The 16,393-nt window shown below is 35.6% G+C and overlaps 1 protein-coding gene across 1 annotated transcript; it reads left to right on the forward strand.

The window, feature by feature from the left end:
* The first annotated feature begins 158 nt into the window (after window positions 1–158).
* Window positions 159–15,743, forward strand: LOC132287123 (phospholipase D beta 1-like). Its single transcript, XM_059789628.1, has 10 exons — window positions 159–1,735; window positions 6,306–6,422; window positions 7,142–7,336; window positions 12,053–12,310; window positions 12,412–12,480; window positions 12,568–12,715; window positions 13,094–13,242; window positions 14,007–14,183; window positions 14,284–14,481; window positions 15,095–15,743. Exons 1-10 carry the CDS (start codon window positions 785–787, stop codon window positions 15,386–15,388), a joined length of 2,556 nt encoding a protein of 851 aa, XP_059645611.1. The 5' UTR covers window positions 159–784; the 3' UTR covers window positions 15,389–15,743.
* Window positions 15,744–16,393: the final 650 nt, after the last annotated feature.

Here is a 16,393-nt window from a genome sequence, read left to right on the forward strand (position 1 = left end):
CATTGACCAGTATTTGTTCAAATTTCAAAGGGACGGCTGATTTCTTTCCTTTAATGTGAGAAATTTCGTGGGAGGTGATATAGATATATATATTTTTTATCCTTTATTTTTTTGTCGGTTCTCTTTCTCATCCTAACTATTCGTCCGGAAACGTTTCGGAATCTCTCGCTAGTCCACTACTGGCAACGGTCTATCTGTGGTTAATTCCCTTCGAATCGAGTCTCTATCGAGAAAAACAAGAAAAACAAAAATGAGACAAGAAAGAACTCAATTTTGATATTTGTTTCTCTCGAAGATTTGCCATTATAATATTCATTAAATAGTCCACTTGATTAATTCTTTAATGATGGAAAATTTCAATTCATCATCTTATCCATTCAACGCCAACCTCATTCAATATCTGCATTCTTCAAACCCACATTTTTTACATTTTCCATTCCCACAATCTTTTACCTATTCAAATCCATCAGATGAGCTTATATTCTCATCTGGGTGGTTGTCCTTTTGTTTATCGTGGGCTTATCGATCATTCGCTGTCTTCAACGAACTACCCAGATTCATTTTAGTGCCAATTGTTTCTCTGGTGATTACCAAAGACTCAATTCAGTGTTTACTTGTTTGAGCAATTTCTGTATTGGATGTTGTCTGAGCAATTTCTTGGTTGTAGTCTACTTGTTTGATATTTGTCCAGTTGGTGTTGGATTTATTTCTTTTGATTATATGATTTGAGACGTTAGTTTGTATCAAATATTTCAACTTTTCAAGTGGTGAGGAGTGTTCTAACATGGCTGAATCCGTATATAATGATTCGTTCTCTGAAGGCTCGCAGCATGGTCAGGGTGTACAGTTTGTGCCATTTAAGACCTCTACGGGGTCTTTGAAGGTCCTGCTGTTACATGGGAATTTAGATATTTGGGTCAAAGAGGCCAAGAACCTTCCTAACATGGATATGTTTCATAAGAAATTAGGGGACATGTTTGGCAGATTCGGCAGCAAAATTGAAGGGAACGTGGCTAGTAAGATAACAAGTGATCCATATGTTACAATTTCGGTAACAAGTGCTGTTATTGGGAGGACTTTTGTGATCAGTAACAGCGAGAATCCGGCTTGGATGCAGCATTTTGATCTTCCCGTTGCACATTATGCTGCAGAAGTGCACTTTGTTGTTAAAGACAATGATATTGTGGGTTCCCAAATCATTGGGGCTGTTGGGGTACCAGTAGAGCAACTGTACTCGGGCACAAAAATTGAAGGCACCTTCCCGATTCTTAATGCGAGTGGGAAGCCATGTAAGCATGGAGCTGTCTTGACTATATCAATTCAGTACACCCCAATTGATAAAGTGGCACTGTACCATGTTGGGGTGGGTTCAGGCCCTGATTATCATGGCGTGCGGGGTACATATTTTCCCCTCAGGAGAGGCGGAAAGGTAACACTTTATCAAGATGCCCATGTCCATGAAGGTTGCCTTCCAAATTTGATGCTCGACAATGGCACTCAGTATGAGCATGGGGATTGTTGGCAAGACATATGTGATGCAATAAGTCAGGCCCGCCGTTTGGTATACATTGTGGGGTGGTCTGTGTACCATAAACTTGGACTCGTTCGGGGTAATGATAATGCTAAAGATTGCATTTTAGGAGACCTTCTTAAAACCAAGTCACAGGAAGGTGTGAGAGTGCTGCTCCTTGTTTGGGATGATCCTACTTCTAGGAGCATTTTGGGTTTCCAAACGGTAAGATACCAGTTATTTCATTTTTTATTCACAAGTTACACTTCTGTTTGGTAAATTATTATGTGTATTTTGAATTTAAATGTAATGTTAATCTTATTGTTGGTTTTATTTGGTGTCTGCCATATGTTCATCCTTGAATAATTTTTCATTCATCTCATTATCTTTAGAACTTTGACCACCATTGTTCTAAATTTGTTAAGTTAGATAAGGAATGACTTAATATTTCTAGCTCATAACAGAATCAGTGATTTTGTGGACCACAACAATGGGGTTACAGGCTTGATCTTTGCCTTCCCGACAAATTGGAACAGCTTCTTGTTCTAAAGATAAGTGTAAGAATGCTTTCTGGTGAGTTGCGATTATATATATTTTTTTCTATAGCTATATTCAATAGATCAAACATTTAGAGGAGTTAAGAGGCCCCCTGTACATTCTGTACCAAGGTCTGAAACTGATCAAAACTAAAGAAGCAGCTTCAAGACAAAACAGAAAAGGTGGTGTTAGGTCAGTAGCAGACCAATCTATAGTAGCTAAAATAATTCTGCCCAAAGCTTTACTTAGGGATTTACCTTTTAAGTGGGTAGAAGACCAATCTATAGTTTCCATCCAATCAAACTAGATTTCGCCCAATAAACGACCATATTCTGGATGTGAGATGACATTGAAAGAAAATGAGGTGTTAGGTCAGTAGGACTTAGGTTGACAAATTTCTTAGATCAAAGCCGAGTCTATAACTTTTCTTTCAATTTCTAGCTTAGATTAGAAAATTTCAGAAGTTAGTGTTAGTTACCTTCCAAGGTTGAAGATGATAGTCATGTTACATTCAAGGGTATTTTGGTACTCATTGTCTATAAGAGTATAAAGGTAAATTCGCACATTGATGCACTCACCAAATTAAGGTTCATGCATGCATATCTAGGGTTTAATAAGTTTCGTGATTTCAATTTGACTTGATTACCTAAATTGTTTAATCTTGCATGAAAAGAGTGTTGGAAACTTCGTTTTTGAAATTTTTTCCAAGTATAAACCTACAGAAGACTACATATACAGAGAATATACAAAAGGGTGTTGAAATTTTTTCGAAGCCCTCTGGAGTGTTCTTGATCAATCAACGACAATTTTGATAGATTGAACCTTTCGGAAAAGCAGTTTTCAACTTGGTTTATATAAGCACTATGCTAGGGCAGAATACAGATAATGAGATTAATATACCAAGAATTTAATAGTTTGAGTTTTTTTTAGAACATCTCAGTTTTCTTTTTCATTTATCATACTTAGTTTTGGTGAGTGTATTGTTAATGTATTGACATCCATCGCTGTGTACTACAAAGAAGAGTTCAACTCAATTGTTCAATCCACTGTTTGAGATTGAAGTCTGGACTAAAAGTGGCTGAGACCGAATCACTAGAGAAGCAGGTTTGCGAAAAATGGATGTCGTTGATGAGTGGAAGATCTCCTGGAGACTTTTGAGGGAAAGTTTGGAGTCTTTTGTGTAAGGAGGTAACTAGGGGATTCTTAGCGTAGAATCTTTTAACCTAGGTTGTAAATCTCATTCTCTTAGGCTTCGTTTGGTTAGGTGGGATCAACTAGAAAAGAAAGGAATGAGAAAATTTTTAAAATTTTCTGGAGTTTGGATAGATGGAAAAAAAAATGGAAAATTTAGTTTTCCATACTTGCCTATTTTCTCCCAAAGCTTTTCCGGCACAAAACATACGAAAATAATATTTTCCCGTGAAAGGAGTGCCTTTTTATTTGACATTCCTATTTTACCCATTAAATTAATTGTGCAAAACAACTTCTTTCTTTATATTTATTTTTATTGGGTTTCAAAGATGCAAGTTCTCTGCAAAACAACTCTTTCTTTGTTTTTCCACAAGTTCATATATAATTGGCAACAATAACATTCAATAAAATCTCTCTCAAAAATTAGTATTGCCATCAATTTCTTCGTCTCAATTTTTTTTTTTTTGTTTAAATATAAATAAAATATAAATAATTATATTATTAAATTTAATAATCCATCATTTTAGTATTCATTTGCTAAAAATAGGCATCATCAAATACAAATTCATTTATTTTTTAGTATTTGAAATCATAAGAGTAATTTTGGTATGCTCAATCACTTTCTTTTCACTTTCATTTTATCCAAAATAATAAACTAATATTTTTCTACATTTTTCTTGAATAAAATTTTATTCTAACCAAATGTATGCTAGAAAATGACTTTTCTTTTCATTCACTTCACTTTCCTTTCATTTTCCATTTCTTTTCTTTTCTTGCCTATTTCCATCTAGCCAAACGGAGCCTTATAGTGGATTTGGTTTGCCTGGACTAGGTCCCTTGGCTTTTTCCTGCTTAGGGTTTTCCGCGTAAGAATCTGGTGTCCATTCCTTATGTTTTAATTGCTTATTATTGCTGTGTTTTAATTGCTAAAAATAGCTGTGGATTAATTAGGTTTTTACTATTTGCCATAATTCTTAGTTTAAATTTAGGTTAAAGTAGTTTCAAATTTCAATTTGAAAATTAGTTAAAACCGCTAATTAGTTATATAAGACCTATTCACCTCCGTATAGGTCTAGATCAGTGGACCTTGCGCAACTCTCTACCAGAGCCTTGGATTCCAATCCTACGAATTATCAATGATTTCTCTCCCTAGGATAAAGTAAGATTGAGAGGAGCTTCATTTCAGCCTAGTGGCTATAATTTTAGAAATATCCTTGTAAAGGGTTTTGCAACAGGAAATTGGACGAACATCAAAGATAAGGGAGGGGTTGGGAACTTCGTAATTAAGGAGATAGAGTGGAGTGTAGCTCTTTGAGCATGCTGCCAGCATAAAAACAGGACTTGACTGCTTGAATAACTTCAGGTCCTATTATATCCCAAGAGCTTTTGAAGAATAGGATGTTCAGTCCATCAGGACTTGGGGCCTTATCGTCTTTCATGGAAAAGTACGCAGCCTTTATTTCTTCTGCAGATACTTCCTTAATAAGCTGGTTGGCTGTCTCAGCTGACATGGGGTTGGAAATAAAAGGTTTGAGATCCTCTACAGTAGCAATATTAACTTGCTCCTCATTCCCCAACAAATTCTGAAAGTAGTTAATTATTTAACTTCTTTGGATCAGATATAGCTGGCCATTTTCATCACTAATGGAACAGATTCTATTCTCAGTGCTTCTCTGACTGTGATTTCATGAAGTAGGAGCTGTTTTGATCACCCACCTTAAGGCAGTTGATTCTTGACTTTTGTCTCAGCAAGGTCTCCTCATCTCTTCTCCACTGGCAGTACTTGGTAAGAGCATCTTCTCCGTATTCAACAAGGAACCATTAGCAGGGTCAACATCAAGTTTGTGTTGGATCATTCAACAATTAAATGGCTATGTTAATGTGGTCTCCATGGTTGAGAGAACAAGAAACATTAAATGGCTATGTTAATGTGGTCATTCAATAATTAATCAACTCTTTGTGTCACTTCACTTCTATATGTTAAAATTAACTGCAGAGCGCCAATGATATGATATGGTGTGATGTTGTGGCCCGAATTTGGTACGCGACCCTACGGCTTGTTGGATGAGCTTATGACCCAACAAGGCTTGTCCCGAGGAAAATTTTTTGACCCATTTTTTTCTCATGGGTCGTGGACCCTAATTAGTCTCTTGTAGCCCGATGTATAAGGGCGCTTAGCGTTTGGAGTGGTGTAAGAGTGAGACTCTGAAATTCGTACAGAAACAGAGTGGGGTTGAAAACTTGTATTATCCGATTTTACACATAGTGAAGACTTTTGCCGGATCCCAACCGTGGACATAGGCCGTTGCTGAACCACGTATAAATCTTTGTGTTCTTTGTGTGGTGTGTTTACTTTTCTGTCGTGATTCTTGGTTTTATCTTGGGTTCGTTGTGTTTGTCATAACTTATGGTTCTCATTATGAGTCTCACTTTGTTTGTTGTTCATTATGGTATGGTGAAATATGAGTTCTGAGTCTTATATTAACTTATGTAGTGTGGAATAAGTACTCTGATTTTTAGACTTAGGCTGCAATGCTGTTGATGCAAGAATTGTAGAATTATTTAGGTTCATTTAAATTTATAAAAGAGTCCATAGAAGTCAGAAAATGCTTTCGGTAATGAAAACTTAGAGCTAGGCTCTAGAATGTTGGGCTGTCAAGAATTCTCTACCTACGTACCAAAAACAAAGGAGAAAAACAAAATATGAAAGAAGAAAATGTTGGGCCATCAAGCGTAAAAATGTGGATCTGAGTCTGAGCCCTGAGAGTAGCCACTTCAGGCAGTCCATTCCTGTCAGCACCCTATTTTAGCAGACAAAAGACTAGTAATAGCCCTTTGAGGCTTTACAATGTAGTGTGGCGTGTTATTTACCTTGTTTACGTTATCATGGTTTTTTTAAGTTTTATTTATTTATTATTATTTTTATGAAAATAAAAAATCAAATAAAAACTAGTTGGATAGCTCTATTTTTAAGTGCCATTTCTGCATCAATTTTTGTACATCTGTGTTACTCATTTTTGGAGCAAGTAACTTTTTTATCAGTTTTTTATTGGTTTTTAATATGTAGGATGGGGTCATGGGAACCGGTGATGAGGAGACTCGTCGTTTTTTCAAGCATTCTTCAGTGCAAGTGCTACTTTGCCCCCGATCTGCTGGAAAAGGACATAGTTGGGCCAAAAAACAGGTAAAAGAACATAATTATCTTATCTATGCTGTGCTGCCTCTGCTTACTGTGTGTTCTGCAGCATTGCAAAAACTTCCATGTTGCTACTTTTTCCTATCATTTTACTTCTGTACTTTGTGATGCTATATTTTTGTGTTTGGGAAAAGTAGTAAATGGAATTGGAATAAAGGGCAACGTTAAAAGAAATGACAAAGAAGACAGAAAAGTAAAAAATTTCTTACTTTTGATGTACCACACTGAGTAATGGCCTTTTCAGATAACCAAATCATGCTGAAACTAGAGTGTAGTTGAAGCCTAACTGAATTTGTTACATCTTACCATATGTTATATTACTGTCAGTTTTTTTTTTTTTTTTTCCTTTCAATTTGCTAGATTGCAGAGATATATACTTTATTTTAGTGCATTATTTACAGTTGGCATCTGAAGTGTGGGATCAAATAAATATTTGGAATTACTAAAAGCAAAATATGCTGTTTTCATGTCACTGCCTTTTCAATTTGCTACACTGTAAACAATTATACTTTATTTTAATGCGTTATTTACAGTTGGTATTCGAGGTGGATTAAATAAGGATTTGGAATTTACTAAAACAGAACTTGTTTTTATGTTGGTAGCTTTTCACGTGCACAAATCTTGTTTGCCCTAAAGTTGCTTTTTGATATATCATTTCCAGATTTAATGTCTACTATGAACCTGTTTTGTTGGTTTTTGGTTATTAGGAAGTAGGAACAATCTACACCCATCATCAGAAAACTGTGATTGTGGATGCTGACGCAGGTCACTACAAGAGAGAGATCATAGCCTTTGTCGGAGGTCTTGATTTATGCCTGGGTCGATATGATACTCCAAAACACCCTATTTTCAGCACGTTAAAAACTGTGCACAACGATGACTACCATAATCCTAATTTCACGGTAATCATTTCATCAATTTATTTGTCTCTGTTAGATTTTATCCAGTTGCTCTAGATTGTATTGTTATTCTTCTCTGGTTGCTAGTTATGATTTATCTAAGAAACTTCATCAGTATATTGCATGATTCTGCTAGTTGTGAGATGCACAAAGGGGATATTTCTGTGTCATATACAAAGGAATTTTTATGCTAGAAAAGTCTGAAAATATACATGAGGCTTACGAGATAACCATCCTTAGTAATAATTATACAATTATTGCGACTTTGGTCGGTAAATGTACATTAATAAGCAATGATCTGTGTGTGTGATATTGAAGAAGTCTTTATATCTTACCAACTCATTTAATGTAATCTTGTCAAATGGTGTGGCTTGGATTTTTCTTAAGATCTACAAATAGTTTAACCTGTTGTGGTATATACGGTTTAGCAGCAAACAGGGACTTAGAATAAGGACGGGTTTTTATCATCAATAAGATTGTCTGTGGTGTGCTTGGGTTAATGGAAACTAACTTTTTTTATCCAAATGATATCAATTCAATATGCTGCATTGATGACATTCAAATATGTTGTATGTGACAAACGAATATCAAATAAATTAAAGGAAAAATTCTATAGGATGGTTATTAGGCCAGGTATATTGCATGGAGCAATGTGTTGGGCATTGAGAAAGAAACAAGAGCAACACATTAATAATGTAGCTGAAATGAAGATGTTACAATGGATGATAGGAGTGACTAGAAGAGATCAGATTAGTAACGAATGCGTGAGGAAAAAACTAGGAATAGCATCTATTAATGATAAAATTGGAGAAAGTGGTATGATCATATACAACATAGATCCGAAGATGTGCCGGTAAGAGATGATTAGGCCAACCAAAACTTACATGGGATGAAGTAACTAAAAATGTTCTTTAAAAAATTAAATATAAGAGATCAATTTATTATGTTGGGAGTAAAGATGCTAGTGAAAGACTTGATGAAAATTTTGAGGTCTTTCATCAAAAGCATCAGATGACAAGTTTCTAATTCTTGATTATTGGACGAGCCTTCATTGTCATGTGAAAGAAGCTGGTCTTAGTCACTGTGGGGATTGGAACACAGACAATCAATGGGCAGGATCAGGCTTACTGGGAGTAACACTATTCAAAGTGTGTTGGAGCGGGGCCTTTGAGTATCTCCATGAAAAATAAAAGTAGGTGGTTAGCACAATATTTTTTTATACCTGTTACCTACCTAGGTGATTATTGGACGAGCCTTCATTGTCATGTGAAAGAAGCTGGTCTTAGTCACTGTGGGGATTGGAACACAGACAATCAATGGGCAGGATCAGGCTTGCTGGGAGTAACACTTTTCAAAGTGTGTTGGAGCGGGGCCTTTGAGTATCTCCATGAAAAATAAAAGTAGGTGGTTAGCACAATTTTTTTTTATACCTGTTACCTAGCTAATATTGGACTGCCTCGAACAGAAGTTAGCCCAGGCACATGCCCAAACTACTGACAAAGTGCCTAGCCTTGTCAACCGAAACCCTTGATTTGCTAGCACCAGAGATGACAAATGCATGAATTTGGTAATACAGAAAAGAGAAAAAAATGGTCTCACCCAATGGCATTTTATTGTTCCTATCAACTTGGCAAAATAACCATAAAAAATTGAAACTGCAGTGTAACAATGGAAATAAGACAAGTGTATTACATGCGGATGTATCTGTATTGTGTTACTCAACTACTTGTCAACATAGAGAATGAAATATACTCGCCACATCTAGAATTTTCCCAATACTAATTAGTGGTGATAATTATGAGTTCAGAATTCTATAGAGTGAAGCTATAACGTTAAAGAAACCAAAAATGCTAAAATTAATTTCGGAACATCATACCTTTGACGGACTCACATTGAAATATGCTACTTTCTGTATTTTTAAACTATTTAATCATAATATGGTATAACTTTATGGGTCAATATATCCAAGACTGTGTGCAAACTTCCATTATTCTCATTTTAAATGAATTGATGATATGTAGTTATAAAGATGTCTGATTCTGTCAACTCTCAAAGTGATATGGTGGTGTTCTTGTTGGATAGTTCCCGAAAAGAATCATTTTCACAAAAATCTAGATAATTAACTGGTCTTATTTGCTTGATTAACTAATTTTAACTAACTTTTGAATTTTAATTAAATTACCAGAAATTTTAAAGTACAAATTAAAATGATAATTATGAAAGTACTTGATCCATCATGCAATAATCATTTAACCATCAAACATATAATATGAAAGCTAAAAAAAAATAAAAGCACAATGAAAATAGAAATTTTTACGTAGACATCCCAAAGAAAAAAAACCATGGGGCCTGGTCCAAACTCCAAACTGATCAAAATCCCAGAACTCCTAGTTATCTCTTGACACAGACTAGTCCACCAAACCTTCCACTTGAGTCTTAAGGCATACAGTCCGCTCTGTCAATAGATTCGTTTCCCACTTAATCTAATTCTGTGCTACTGCTTACAGTCGTCTAATCGGTTCTTCTGTAAGATTGCTTCTTGCTTAATGTTGAATCTTATGTACCCACAGGAACTATAAATGATCAATACCGTATATGCATACTCACGGTCTAGATGAATAATAAATATTAATTTAAATAAAACTCGAGCAAAGGATTGCTAGAAAGCACTCGGTTTGCACCAAGTATGCTTAGAGACACTCTATGATGCATACTCTAGGTTTTAGAACACTAGATGTATTTATAGAAAAAATAGACTCCTTGAAAACTTTAATGCCGTGTTTGGTATGCCATATGCAGAAATGGTATGGAATGCAAGTGGGAATGGAATAAGAATGAGAATGGAATGGAATGGTCATTCTCATTCTATTGTTTGGTTGCAAATATGAAATGTGTAAGAATTGAATGATAATAATCATTCTAGCTTTTGGTTGGACCAATTTAAAATTTAGAATGGAATGAATTTCAAATTGAATTCTCCAAAATACCACTCTTAGTGACAAATAAATTAAATAGACAAAATAACATTTTTCTATAATTTTTTTAAAAGAAATGGTGGCGGTGTTTGATGGCAGCCACGATGGTGGTCGTGGAAGGCAACAGTGGTGTAGGTGGTGGTATTGGAAGGCGGCGGTGGTGTTGGTGGAAGACGGTGACAGTAGCGGTAGCGGTGATAGAAGCAGTGGTGGTAGTAGTGGAAGGAGTCAGTGGTGTAGGTGATGATAGTGGGAGGTATTGGCAGTGGCGGTGGTGGAAGTAGTGGTGGAAGGCCTCAGTGGTGTAGGTGGTGGTGGTGGTGGAAAGTGGCAGTGGTAGAAGGTAGTGGAAGTGGAGGTGGTCGAAGATGATAGTGGTGGAAGACGGTGGTGGTGGTGTTGGCGGCGGCAGTGGAGGTGGCGGTGGTGGAAGGCAACGGAGGTGGTTGAATGCGGCAACAGAGGTGGTGGCGGTGGCAGTGATGGTAGTGAAAGGCAATAGAGGCGGCGGCGGGAAAGGCGGCTGTGGTTGTGTTGGAAGGTGGTGGTGGTGGAAGGCAGTGGCGGCGGCGGCGGTGGTGTTGGAACTTGGAACATGAGGGTTTTTTGGAAAATTGATTTTTTTAAAAGCAACTTACTTGGGAATGGAATGGCCATTCCATAGGTTTAGTTGTGGAATGGATCTTCATTCTATGGAATGGATTTTCTTTCCAATGGAACGGTCAATCCCACTTTAAATTGCATATGAAACAAAGGAATGGTTGGAATGGGCATTCCATGCCATTCCATTCCTGCACTGTGCACACCAAACGCAGCAGCATAAGGGTTAAGAGAGTTTAAATCAGAAAAGGAAACTTTGCTTCCATATTGTTCGATTGATTGAGTAGCAATTCTAGAAGCCTTTGGTTGATCCTTCGTCCGATCAGAATCCCTGTACTTACAAAATTTTCGACACGGAAGTTTTCAAGAGGTTATAAGGCATATCAAATAAGGATTTTTCCACACACAACACAAAATCCTAATTCATGGATGCATGAACCCTAATTTGGTGAGTGCATACATGAGTGTTAATTTACTTTTACACCCTCGGTATTTGAGATTACCTTTTTTCCCTTGAATGTAGCTTCAATACCAAGTCTGCCTTTGAATAACTTGACTCTAACTATCTATCAAAATTCTAACTAAAAAAAACACTTAAATTACAGACTCTAGTTTTAGACACGAAATTTGCCAACCTAAGTCCTATTGACCTAACATAAAATATATATATATATATATATATATATATATATACACACACACACATATATATAAAGTTGTGTTGCTCTCGTTGTAAAACTTTTCATTACAAATACTAGGTTTTATATTTTATACCATCAGTTTCAAATGTCATGTGCATGAAACCAAGCATATAGAATTTTTATGACTCAAATTTGGTAGGGATATAGTGGAATTAGTAAAGAAGTTTATGGTAATTTACTCACCTTCTGATTTGATTGTAATGTATATTTGTACAAGTGCTAAAAGACTACAGTTCAGGGAGTCGGTAGTTTAAGACTTACCACATGGGCCTGTGTGGCTGGGCTACTTTCTAACTTTTGGCGCCAAATAAATAAATGAAGTAAAGAAAGGAAACTGTATGAAAGTTTATGCCACAATCACTTCCGATTCTGATGATAGAACATTCTTTTACTCTCTCAATTTTTTTTTTTCTTTTCCAACTATGTGTTTTTGCTTTGAACAGGGGCCTGCTGTTGGTTGTCCAAGAGAACCTTGGCATGATTTACACTCTCGAATTGATGGTCCAGCAGCATATGATATCCTCACCAATTTTGAACAGCGCTGGTTAAGGGCTTCAAAACCCCATGGACTACAAAAAATTAAGAAAATGAAATCGTCATATGATGATTCCTTACTTAAAATTGAAAGAATCTCTGATATCTTAAAAATGGATGATGCACCCTGCCTGAGAGAGGATGATCCTGAGACTTGGCATGTCCAGGTTTGTCAGTTCTTGAGAATATACTAAATTTGATGCTCAATTTCAATACTAATTTACCCTTATTACTCTATTTTTCATGACCAATTCTTCAAAAACTATAGGTATTTCGTTCAATTGATTCCAGCTCTGTTAAGGGGTTCCCGAAAGACCCAAAAGATGCCATGAGCAGGGTGAGATTAATTTATTTTTTATGATTGTGAAATCATTCTTGTCTACATTGTGGTTAACTGGCTAACCTCTCCACTGCATTGTAACAGAACCTGGTATGCGGGAAGAATGTACTGATAGACATGAGTATACATGCAGCATACATAAAAGCAATTCGTGCTGCCCAACATTTCATTTATATTGAGAACCAGTACTTCCTTGGGTCGTCATATAACTGGACTAATTACAAAAACTTAGGTGAGTAACTTTTACGTTTTAGGTAAACAGGAATGGGATGGGATAAGGATATGTTGTCATAGTACTATTTAAACTTGTCAATGTAACATGCCAGGTGTATGGTAAATTTTTTATGGTATTTGTCAAGGATTTTAATGCACGAAAGCTGCTTAAAATGCTTGATTTCTACTTCATTTTCCCTGGAACTTCTTTTCCTCTATTTTCATGTCGAGTTTGATTGCTGGCATAACATGGAATGAGAAATAAAAACTTGGAATCCCGAAAGAGACAGGGTTGGGTGGCTGTTGTAAGATTCTATGTTTCTTCGCTCATATGGAATTTCTAGGACACACAAGTGAGCATAATTTTATGATTATAATAACCCATTTTCATATGCAGGTGCAAACAATTTAATTCCAATGGAAATTGCTCTCAAAATTGCTAATAAAATTAGAGCACACGAGAGGTTTTCAGTATATATTGTCATCCCAATGTGGCCAGAGGGTGTTCCTACAAGTACTCCTACACAAAGGATTCTCTTTTGGCAGGTAAATTTTTACTACTTTTTAGACTGCTTTATGTGAAAACAAATTTAACAGTTATCATGCTAGATCATATAATATTAATCTTAAAAAGATGTAACTCAAGTTCTTATGCTGTAATAATTTAGAAACTGTGCTAATGTTTATGTTTAATCATCCTTTGAAGGAGTATTTAGAATACCCCTGAAAATTGAATCACGGCATTGTGTTTCACATATCATTTTTATAATCATTGAGAATGAAGCCACCACAGAATATGCGACCTGGGGTTTGTCTAGTGTTTCTAACCCTTGTTGGTGGACCCTTGCGTAGGTGATTTGAGCACATAACTCCTAGACCTAATACAATGCTTCTACACTAAAAAAAAAAATAATAAAAAAAAAAAAAAATTCAAACAAACAAACAAACAAACAAAGAAGACACAACATAGCATAGGAAAAGTGCTGATTTATTTTGGCAATCCAAAATTGTAAAATAGTTGTTTAAACTTGAATCTCTTCACAATTGACTCCAGAGAAAGCGCATACTGAACATAAAATTTCTGAAATTTCAAAAATAAATGAAAGAACACTGTAATTCAGGCAATTTTGGGGTTGAAAGAATCAGGTACAATATAAATGTATCTAAACTAGTTTTAAAGTTATATTTGTGTCGTTCAGAATAGTCGCAATTCAAGTCTCTGTGCAAATACTTTTGTGACAATATGGCAATTTTTATGGGCTTTTTGCCGCATTTTATGAACCTGGTGATATTGTTAATTTTTTATGCAGCATAATACAATGCAAATGATGTATGAAGTAATTTACAAAGCTTTACAAGAGGTAGGGCTTGAAAACAAATATGAACCTCAAGACTATTTGAATTTCTTCTGCCTTGGCAATCGTGAGGCTCAAGACAGGGAAGACACTTCAGATGAAGGAAATCCTATTTCCTCAAAAACTCCCCAAGTACATTTATCTTACCCCTGTAACTACTATTTCAGTTCTCCCCAAATGTTATACTTCCCAATTTTCCAATCAATTATCTTTAATTGTGCTGTTTATCCAGGCACTCACTAGGAAAAATCGACGCTTCATGATTTATGTCCATTCAAAAGGAATGATAGTGGATGACGAGTATGTTATATTGGGGTCTGCAAACATCAACCAACGTTCCTTAGAAGGCACCAGAGACACTGAAATTGCAATGGGTGCATATCAACCTCGGCATACTTGGGCAAGCAAATACTCTAGTCCCCATGGCCAGGTAAGCTTTGATCAGGTGTAATTCAGTTATTTTGCATTGGGAATGGTGACTTTTTGTTGGCTCTAGTACTAGATAAACTGATAGCTACTGTACTTTAGTTATCAAGGGAGTAAAAATTGATTGATGTTTAGCAAAAAATAAAATTTCAAAAGCATGATACAGTCTATATAATTGCAAATAATATTACAATTTTTGTTGTTGTTGAGCCTCATCAACATTGAAAAAGGTATGCATTGTTGAGATTCAAAGCATTGGTAATTTTTAGTGTAGGAAGTGTCTAAAATTCCATATTCACACATTGGCATGCAATTCATCTGTTATTTATTCCATTCGACCAAATTATTAAAGTGAGGCCTAGTGATGCATACTTGAGTGGTCGCTGTTGAGACTAATGAGAGCAATATTGAGTTAACACAACTCTAGCCTAATGTTTCTTAAGTCATACTTCTAGCATATTTTGAACAAGTTAAGACTTGCGATTAAGTTTTCAATTGTCACATATATTATGGTTAGCACTCTTGGCATTCTGTCATAGATTTTAAGACAACTTTCTACATATATTTTATGTAACAAGTAATGAATGTGAACATCTGCTATGTGCATCTGAGTGCAGATCTATGGGTACAGAATGTCACTATGGGCAGAGCACATAGGTTTTCTCGAGCATTATTTTGAGCAACCTGATAGTCTCGATTGTGTTAGACGAGTACGATACCTGAGTGAGCTGAACTGGAAGCAATATGCTGCTGAAGATATTACTGAAATGAATGGTCACCTTCTCAAGTACCCAGTTGAAGTTGATCGAACAGGCAAGGTAAAGCCTATTCCTGGTTGTGAAACATTTCCGGATATGGGCGGAAACATTGTGGGGACATTTACGGCCATTCAAGAAAATCTCACCATTTGATCATCCGGTGTCTTAGTTTCCACTAGCCTCCTCTTATTAGGCTTCTGTTACACATCATTATTCAACAAATTCAAATATCACAAATGTCGATGTTCTGGTTGAGCCAGTGTCCCATGTATCCATTGCTACATTATTTTATTTTACTTTGGTTTTTTCATGGGCCAGTTTTTAGCTGATAAGATTTTAATTAATATTCCTTTTGAGTAAAAAGGTTGGTTGGAGTTTTATTTGTTTTAGACTTGCAAAGAATAATGAAATTATTTCGAAGGTGACCTTTGTCCTGTTTGGAGCTCTATTAATTTGTATTTGTAATGTACGTTCGACGGTATCTGGAAATGAATCTCTCATTTCGTAATTGTAGCATTTGCTGCTTTCTATAGTCGGATTTTTTAATTTGTTTGGAGCTCTATTCTTTCTATACTTGATTGATTTGATCGGCAAAATTAATATTTTAGTTTAGGTGTTCATTATTGTTTGTTGAGTTTGATTTCAGAGTAGTCACTTTGAGTAAAATAATAATAACCTTAGATATGTTCATTGTTTGTTTTTAATCGTCTACTCTTGCTTAAGCATGACACGTACTCGAAAATGCTCTAATGCTGAGATCAAGCTTGGGTTAAGTTATATTGGTCACAAATTTAGAAATTTATGGAAAAATAAAATCTGCTAATAAATAGGATAACCTATTGATGTTTGGTTCAATAAATTCAGCAATTGAACAAACTCAAATAAGGCGAAAAATTAAAGACTCATGAATCACAAGCAATGGTTTTTCAATTTAGGAATTTATGGAAAAATAATATATGATAATAAGGGTGAAGTGCAGAAAATATTCTTAAAGTATGTTTACGGTGCATATCACACTTCTCATGTGCAAAAAACACCCCTAAAGTTTCAATTTAGTACAAATAGGTCCTCTGACAAATTTAAACCCTAAGTTGACTAAATTACCCTTACTAAACCATTTTATAAAATATATAAAAATAAATAATTTTGGAAAATGAC

The sequence above is a fragment of the Cornus florida genome, unplaced genomic scaffold, assembly GCF_030987335.1.
Source record: "Cornus florida cultivar Cherokee Brave unplaced genomic scaffold, ASM3098733v1 CherokeeBrave_3.0.0_Hap2_Chr11, whole genome shotgun sequence".
Classification (NCBI taxonomy): Eukaryota; Viridiplantae; Streptophyta; class Magnoliopsida; order Cornales; family Cornaceae; genus Cornus; species Cornus florida.

Coding starts and splice junctions, on each gene's coding strand:
- LOC132287123 (XM_059789628.1), top strand. CDS start 785: ATGGCTGAATCCGTATATAATGATTCGTTCTCTGAAGGCTCGCAGCAT. Junction 12,481..12,567: donor CAAAAGATGCCATGAGCAGG/GTGAGATTAATT, acceptor GCATTGTAACAG/AACCTGGTATGCGGGAAGAA. Junction 12,716..13,093: donor GACTAATTACAAAAACTTAG/GTGAGTAACTTT, acceptor TTTCATATGCAG/GTGCAAACAATTTAATTCCA.